Source organism: Corvus brachyrhynchos, unplaced genomic scaffold (assembly GCF_000691975.1).
Source record: "Corvus brachyrhynchos isolate BGI_N302 unplaced genomic scaffold, ASM69197v1 scaffold46, whole genome shotgun sequence".
NCBI lineage: Eukaryota > Metazoa > Chordata > Aves > Passeriformes > Corvidae > Corvus > Corvus brachyrhynchos.
Genome location: NW_008238838.1, coordinates 6645340 through 6653997, shown reverse-complemented (window position 1 = coordinate 6653997; position 8658 = coordinate 6645340). Strand labels below are relative to the sequence as shown.

General features: G+C 43.7%; 1 protein-coding gene across 2 annotated transcripts in view; it reads right to left on the bottom strand.

Moving 5' to 3' along the window:
• Window positions 1-8652, bottom strand: part of USP28 (ubiquitin specific peptidase 28) — a 20771-nt gene extending 12119 nt beyond the window's left edge. For both annotated transcript variants that reach the window (XM_017738519.1, XM_017738520.1), the window contains exons 1-14: window positions 8649-8652; window positions 8250-8382; window positions 7635-7746; window positions 7268-7439; window positions 6226-6309; window positions 5654-5791; window positions 5145-5218; window positions 4582-4658; window positions 4316-4464; window positions 2177-2304; window positions 1909-2004; window positions 1361-1540; window positions 458-672; window positions 147-217 (exon numbers count right to left, since the gene is read on the bottom strand). In XM_017738519.1, the coding sequence (XP_017594008.1) occupies window positions 147-217; window positions 458-672; window positions 1361-1540; window positions 1909-2004; window positions 2177-2304; window positions 4316-4464; window positions 4582-4658; window positions 5145-5218; window positions 5654-5791; window positions 6226-6309; window positions 7268-7439; window positions 7635-7746; window positions 8250-8364 (1611 nt within the window). In that variant the 5' untranslated portion in view covers window positions 8365-8382; window positions 8649-8652. The remainder of the gene's footprint in view (window positions 1-146; window positions 218-457; window positions 673-1360; window positions 1541-1908; window positions 2005-2176; window positions 2305-4315; window positions 4465-4581; window positions 4659-5144; window positions 5219-5653; window positions 5792-6225; window positions 6310-7267; window positions 7440-7634; window positions 7747-8249; window positions 8383-8648) is intronic.
• Window positions 8653-8658: the final 6 nt, after the last annotated feature.

The following is an 8658-nucleotide window of genomic DNA, read 5'->3' as shown; positions in this document are numbered from 1 at the left end:
AGATTTTCGTAAGTAAATCTTTCTCTGCTTCATCACTGGAAATTTAAAGATACAGTGAAGAGGGCAATTCAAACCAACATCTACAAACGAAAATGAGGATCAGCAGTATTAGTTTAATATTCATGTACTGAAGCTTCATTTCCTACCTGTTGGAGGAGAGGGTCACAGTACATTTGTTCGATGGACAGGTTGATTCTGGCAATAGACTCCTTCAGATCTGCCAAAAACATCATCAGTGAGAGAAATACATAAAAATTAATGACTACTCATCAGGCTATGCTAGCCCCTTTCACTTCAAAGAGTTTGAAGCCATGCAGAGACTATCAGATAGACTCAACATCAGAGCTCAAACAGGGACAAAATTATTTGTAGTTCAGGCTGTATCCCGCAAAGCTACAGAGGGGAAACCAGGCTGGCATTCAGGAGGAAAATCACTACAAATGCATTTGGGGCCAACCTTGCACGTCTTGTTCGATCTCGTTTCTCCATCGCTGCAGACATGTCTGAACCAGCTTCATCTCTTCCTCGGAGACCACGTGAGGAGCTGGACGTTCAGACAGTTCTGCTGGTGAAACAGGAGGCTGGAGCTCCATACTGGAGTTCTGCTGCAGCAAAGAATTTGCCACAAGGAAAGCCTCATCTTCAGTCCTAATATCGGTCCTCTCTTGTATGCTGCGGAGAAAAATCCCAGAGTAGCAGGCAGGTTTTTAAATATTTCTCTAGTTTTTCTTTTTTTGGAAAAGAATATGAAATAAAGCAAACAAAAATTATTCCAGAGCGGGAGCAGGATTTCTTTCCAGAGTAGTATAAAATGTAGAGAGAACAAGTACACTGAAAGGTGCTTCTGCCTTCACAGAACAAACTAAAATATAGGAAAAATACTAGGGAAAATTCTTATAGAACTCTCCAAGCACAAATCCACAATGAGCAATTCTAAAAATTCCTTCCATTACTACTAAGAAACGTGTGTATTTACTCAGCTTAATTTAGAGTGTTAAACCAACCATGCTGTCCAGGGTTATAATAATCCAATATTGCTGTAATTTACTGGTCAATGAAGCAAAAGAATGAGCAGCCTAACCAAAAAGAGCACGTCATTTAGTTCTTAACTGCTGCTTAGGCAAGGAATATAGGTATGCTTTTGGACAAGGAGAAAGAACAGACCAAGATGCAGTGTTCTATTTACATCAACAGAACCAAATGACCAGCAAAGCAGTGACCCACTACTTGCACAAGCATTTGCACATTACAGCATTGTGTTCACCAGTGCCCAGATAAATAACCCGCTTTTGGAATGCCACCCAGGACCATTTGGTTGGGAGTGTTCTCCTGTGAATCCTTTTTATTTCTGCTTACTGACCCATTTGGCTGTGAAAGCACGTCCAAAACATGAGGCTTGGCTGGGGAGTGCGGTAGTGTTGTTTGAGAGCTCTGAGCAGAGGAAACAGCCACAGCTGGCTTCGTAACAATGAACTCGAGCACGTACTGCAGCATGTCAGGTAGTGGAAAGCGGGCTGGGCCAGAGCCATATTCCATGTACCTACGGAAAAATGCAAGGTGTTGTACGAATGAAGGAATGAGATGGGTTAAACCTCATGGGACAAGAGAAGAACAACTTTTTCTGTAATGTACTACTGGGCTTCCTCACCTCCATTGCCAGTGCAGCTGACAGTGTCAACTGTGCTCTTTAAAGAATTTATTTCTGTAACAGTATCAGTAAAATTTAGAAACCATCGAAGAGACAGGTTTGGTTTTTGAAAACACACTTCCTCCCTCCACATGTTTCAGAACAAACATGTTGCTGTTTGTCCTTCCCCTACAAGTTTCTCTGCTATTGGAAAGCACATTTCAAAGGAAACACTTGCAATATTCCAGAGGGCATAAAAATAAAGCGAGCTGACTACTCACCTTTCCAGTTTCTGCTGCAGAGTCACCATTTTCTCCTTCGATCTCTTCATTTCCTCTCTTTTCATCTGAATAAGATCTTTATTGCAGTAGAGGTACCTAAACAAAAATACAGAGCCCTGTTTGCCAGGTGAGATTTGTTTACTTCTAACATCCACAATCTTCTGTAAATATTTTAGAATCTTTCCTTGCTCACCCAAACAACCTTTTTAATTTCTTTATTTATAACAAAGCAATAGCTTTAAACATACCATACAACAGGATAACTCACCTGTCCATATATATAGTCTGGGGAAACTCTAGCTTGGTGTGAATTTTCTCTGGCTGTCCTAGCGACTGATTGAACTTAAATCGGGAGAGTTCAAAGGTCAGAACTGGTGGCAGTTTTGTAAACCAGCGCTGTAACAAAAGCAGAAATGCCCCCGAAGGGACTTGTTTTAAGATGACTGCTAATGGCACATTTTAGACTGATCCTGTATGATTTCAGACTGATTTAAAAGTCTCTGTCTTTAAGCACTGAATCAGGTTTTGTTTGCAGAATGACTAGTCAGAAAGCCAAATTTTACAAGTTAAAAATGTGTGCTTCCATTTTACATTTTTGCTGTGAAAAAGCCTCATGATTGCTCTCAGAGTTACTCGTCATTGCCTGATGCATCCAGCTTGACGGATTATTAACAAGTCCAGCACTGAATTTCACAAATTAGCAGAGGCTACATACAATCTGCACATCATCTAAGAGCCCCCAAGAGAGCTCTTTTCTGAGGCAGATCACATGCAGTGATGAACAAACCAGGAGTCCTCTTGCAGCACCAGATTCCTCATCCTCTCTCAGTCTATTTACAAACTATTTGATTTAGGGGATTCAGAGAAGACCTCCACTTTCTGCAGCTTCATACACTGTTTCAAAGAACCATGCTGAAAGAAAAATTCTCAGTTGGATTTACACTTCCTCTCACTCTTCCTGGATTCACAAAGACTTCCAGCATCCACTGCCAGAAACTTCCTTCACCTATCTTAGCTTGGCACTACCCACTTCATGCTCCCCTCTGGATTCAGGATGAGCACACCAAGCTAATTTTTCTTTGTGGGATTCATGTCAGATGTGCTGCGACAACAAACCTCCCCCACACCAGAGCTTTCTAAGAAGCAGCCCATAACCACAAAGACAGAACGATTTATGCTCCTGTAGTCTGGGAGAAGCTCCTGTTAATCCCACTGTTGCTTTGTCTTTCAGCACACTTGCCTAGGCGCTCAAAGGACAAAATCACCTTATACCCTATGTCCCCTATCATGCCACCCTTTACCCACCACATCCTAGGAAGTGAAACTAAGATGCACAATTTTCCCAGTAAGGCTTCTCAGAAATTAAGCCAGAGCCTTTTCCTCCTATCTGTGCACAGAAAAGAATTAAACCAGCTCCATGATTGGTCAAATTTCCCATAATTTTGGGAGAAGAATTTTGAGGAACTAAAAAGCTTGGATTGAAATGAACCTGCCTGATGAGCTCCAATGTGCCTTTGTCTCCAGTGCCAGCCAACACCAGCTTCACCCACATCCCCTGTAAATGCACTTAAACTGCTTCAGGCAGAAACCAGGAAAACCCAGAACAAACATTTGAGTCCAGAGTCAGAACAGAGCTCCCCTGCCCAATACCTCGTTTCTCCTTTGCTAGTTTAAACCACAGCAACACAATTTTCAGACATTCTCATAGAACTGAAATACTCTTCCCTGCCCCACCTACACCAGATACTTTTGCCAATGTTGTTTCCCAGCCTTTGTCCAAGCTAACTTTTGCTGCACTTACACACAGAGGATGCTGAATGCAATGGTGCTTCTTCACCTTGCTGCAACTAAGTTTTTTATGACTGGTTTGTGATTAGTGAGATAAAACCAAAACAAAACAAAAAAAACCCCCATCACAGTCAGAAAATAAGAGTGAAAGCAAGAAGAAAAACTCCAAACCATACACAATATAATAGGGAGAAAGAGACAAATTCCAAATGGCATACCATGGAGTTAAGCACTGTACTTTTACCCTCCGAAAATATGGAGGCAGTAGGTCTCCCCCTACTCAGGTACAGGTAGGCTTCAACAGAAAGAGAGAGACTTGATCACACTTGACTCAGAGGCAGACGTTGACCTTTGCAATTTAAAATAAAGTCTTTGAACTGGTTACATAGGACAACACATCTTTATAAATCAGCAAAGACTTAAGTGTCTCACCACCTAGCACTAACAGACATTTACATGAGATTCCAGGTATCCAGAAAATGTTTTGTGTTCAATTCTTAGAGAACACTCACAAGCTGACATTTAAAGTTATCAGAATACATGACACACCCCTGCACTCTGTGTGCTGCACTTTTCTGCAGCAGGCAACCAAAGGCTCAACAAAAAAGGTCAAACTAACCTCCTGTCCATACTTCACTGACTGAGATGTTGTTGCCTCATCCATCTCTCCCTCCACCATGGCTCCTTCCAAGCACTCATTCAAGTTCTGGTAACCATTTACCTGAAGGGGATACTGACCAAAGGTCTCAATCTTGGAAAAGGTGTTGCCTGGATGATGGAAACCATACAGAAACCATGAGCTAACTCAAGAGAACAAAAAATTCTGGTTAACTCTAAAACACTCAAAGGAGTTAAAAAGTTGAATCTACCAAAGCCTTAACTCACCCTCATGGACACCCTCAGTCAGGAAAGTCCCGTAGAAGAGCTGCACCATTGGGTTTTCGGATTTGTCCCCAGGGCTCCTGTTTCAGAGAGCAAAAGCACACTTTCATTTGCAGCTAGAGGTTGCAAAAAAACCCCAAGTTGTAATCTAAGCCTCTGCTTGGGAGCCTACAGGCAAAAGTACAGTTTTCTACTCAAGCACTAAATAAAGAGGAAGCTTCTCATTAATTTTCATGTTCCAAAGCACATTATAACACTTACACCGACAAGAGCAGAAAAAAAAAGTTAAGGTGCCAGCTTCTGAAAGGAAGTTTCAAACACCCAGAGCTTTTCTGTTCACCAGGGCTGCTGAGCTCCCCTCAAAAGCCAATTTACTCTGCAGGCCACATTGGCACTGAGTGAAGTCCCACACTCACCAACAGGAGACGCAGACACAATGCTTCAAGCATACGGAGCCTCATCCACAGGAAACAAAGAACACTCATTTGCTCAAAATTTTCACATAAAGTCCTCTCATTTATTAAAACTCTCCTTAGGTCAAACTCCCGAGATCACACAGAACTCACGTGGCATTCACAGTGAGCTGGAATGCGTCCTCCAGCCAGTCCAGTAGTTTATGTGTAAATTCACTCACGTCTTGCTAGAAGAGAGATGAAAGTGGAGAGTCAATCGTGACGTCCACCAGAAAGTGTTCCCCCGGTGTGCTGGTGCCACAGACCCACTGAACACAACCTGACTGGTACTGCTGTACCCACTCAGCCGAACTACGTGTGAGACTGAAGTGCTGTGCTGATTTAGACTGATAATGAACACCGCTCATCTGAACACTAGATCAGAGGAAATTATCATGATTGCTACCCAACTATGCAGATGGCACTGGGTAGTGCCATGCTATGCTGGCTGGTTAATTAGCACGCACGTACATTCTGCTCTAATGACACAGGGACAGCTGCTTGTCGGCTGACAAACATGGGAAAAGGCCTCTGAAAGTACCAGCAGGATGAGGCAAAATGGGGTCGCTGTGGCTGTGACTGCTGGTTTGAAGAGAGCAAAAGGCTTTTAAACGTGGTTTTACCTGCGGTTGTTCAGCGGATCTAAACACATCCCTCAAGAGTTCCAGTGCTGCAGAAGGGTCTACGAACTTACGCCACGTCCCCAGCATTAATGCAAACAGGCACTGAAGTTCTTGCATGAACGCAATATTTCTTTTTCCCTGCATTGCAAAAAGAAGAAAAGTCAAAGCCTTCCTGCAGCTCTAAAAAGCAGCATCTTAAAACTTAGTGCTACTGAACACCATGTGCACATATCATAAAACGTACCCAACGAGCTGCGCACTGGCTCAAATACCAGTTCTTCTACCGTGCATGCAAACCAACAAGTAATCTGGAGCTGCCAAAGAAGTTTTATGGGAAAAACATCTCCATGCACAGCAGTTAAAGTCTCTAGAGGACAGCGGTACAAGAAGCAGCTCTTTTTTTTCTCCTATCCTGATTCTGTCTTTGAGAATTTCCCAAAATTGTCTTTAATGCAGCCAGATGATTTTAAAGCCACAGGTCTCAGATAGCCCCAAATTAAATCTGGTTAGAGGACGAGCAGAATGCTACACCACAAAAGGACACTTGACAGTGTTACTGAATCAAAACTTACAGTGTGACGACAACTTTCAAGCACATTCTGTGGCAGGGAGTACCCAAGGACCAGCCTCCGGAATTCTGGCAACTGAAACAGAGACTGAAAGGAGAGGAGAGGTAAAGCTCGGTCAGCACCTGCAAGGATTGGACTCACTACAATTTGATGCCCTGTTGTCACTCTCTGACTTGACAGGTTTATTTTGCGAACTTTACATTCCCAGTGGTCCTGTGTTACTGAACGCATGTTTACAATGTGAGCAGCCCCTGTGCTGGACCAGCACAGAATCAGACTCATAGAATTAACTAGTCTGGAAAAGACCTTTAAGATCATCAGCATGTTTGTACCCACCCAAGGACAAAATCTCATCCTGCCATTTCTAGGATAGATATAAACCTTTTCGGAAAGACCATTCTATTCTGCACAGGCAGGCTCAGAAAAGCATCCAGGAACAAGCCATGGTGAGAAAAACCCATTTGCAGCTTTCTTACTTCCTCTCAGAGCTGAAGACAAATGATAACATCTCTCTGCTGATGTGAAATGGTTAGGAGAAACAAATCTGCTCAGTTCCACTTACTGTTGTCTCTTCCTTAGGTCATTACTAATAATACATGCTGCCTAGTTGTTTATTTGTCCAAGCATCTATGCCAGTGTATTCCATTAACTGAAATACGATACACCGTGTGTTATCGAGCCAACAATAACTGCCATAAAATTAAATTATCAGTTCACTTTGCCAGGCAAGCTTCTATCATTTCAGTAGGCACTTGGCCATTGCTGCACAACTCCCTGTGTACAGACACACAGATTCTCTGTATCTGTAGCTATTTTTAAGCAAAGCCTATTTAACTGCTCTTTGGCTGTTTCTGTACAGGCCCAGAACACATCACAGTCACATCACATAAACCCACAAGTTTTTGTTTGAGCAGGGTCATATTCACTCATCTGCATACAATGACTCCCTCACAAAACTGCTGCATGTCTACTTCTGACTGAGAAACACTGACTCCAAGACCACAGCAAGTTTGTATCAGAAAAAGAGAACTTTCTTACAGGTTACCTGTATAACAGCACTAAACCAACATGTGTTTCCAATATTTTTCATTCCAACAGGCCAGTCACCCGCTCTTCTCCAGTCATTCTGCTTGGGGCTCTCTACCCACAGAGAGAGCATTTCACAGCGTTTCCTTTTGGAGCGGTATTTGTTTTCAGCGGAATGGGTGTCCTGTGGTCTGTCATGAGAGAGAAACACTGTGCTGTAAAACACCTGCCAAAGATTGCCTAAAGCTGCAGGAATCAAACTCCCCTCCAGCCAATAGGTGTCCACCAGGCAGGTGACCCGTGTTAGTTCTGCAGTTACCAGCTTCAGAACCCACTTATGATACCTGGGAGAACCAAAGTGGGGGGCCATTTATGGCCTCACTGACCTTTCAGCTGCATCCCTTTCTGCAGCTGGAGCTTTTGGTGACTCCAGTGATCTGACAGTGTTGGCTGTGCAGAGGTTGTCTTGGTTGTGAGGGGCAGGTGCAGCACTAACATCTGGAATTGGAGGCAGCATTCTGATCAGTTTTCCACCAGCAGCAGCAAACATTCTCTTTGAAAGGAATTTCTAGGAAACATCACACTCCACAAATACAGCTCTTCAATCAATACAAGCAACATTTTCTAGCTCAGGTTTTAAACAGAAATCCCTGTTTCAGATCATGCCAGGCAACCTAAGAGCCACTGAGTGAGCTGGATGAGGAGAACAGAGCAGAGCATGCAGCTGGGCACTACCCAGATTTCCTTACAGCCAAATTCAGAGCTTAAGGAAACAATTCAAAGCTCTTGAAAGAACAAAACAGGATCATCAGCTTTTTAACTGTGATGTGTCACCTCCAAACATTATTAAAACACTACTAGGTGATCAGTACTGGCAAAATCTGCACCAGAACAGAAGCTGCAGGGATGTACTGCTAGCAGCAGCAGGGAGGATGGATACTTCCCCTTTGAGCTCATACAAACACATGAAGCTTAGGGGTGAGCAAAAGTGAAGGACTTACCCTGTGGGAGTTGTTTGCCCACTGCGCTCCCTTCCCAGGCGGATGGCTCTGCAGCGGCTGGGTCCTGCACTGGCTCCGGAGCAGGGTCCTCCGTCAGGAAGGTGACTGCTTCCATGAAGTCTCCATCAGCAGCCTGGCAGAATGATAGGGGAAAAGCGAAGCACCAGTGAGGAGCAGAACAGCAAAGGATTTACCCTTTGCCTCTCATGCATCCAGGCTGATCCTGGATCGCTCTCACAGGCCACACATGGACCATTCTAACAAGGACCAGCTCATCATCAGCTGACAAACACACCAGCGAACACCTGTGTGCTATGTTGGGCAGGGGCCTGAACTTGCCTGACTTTTTGGACAAAATCAGAGCTCTCTTTCCCCAGAACAACGGCAATATACACAAACCTTTAGAGCG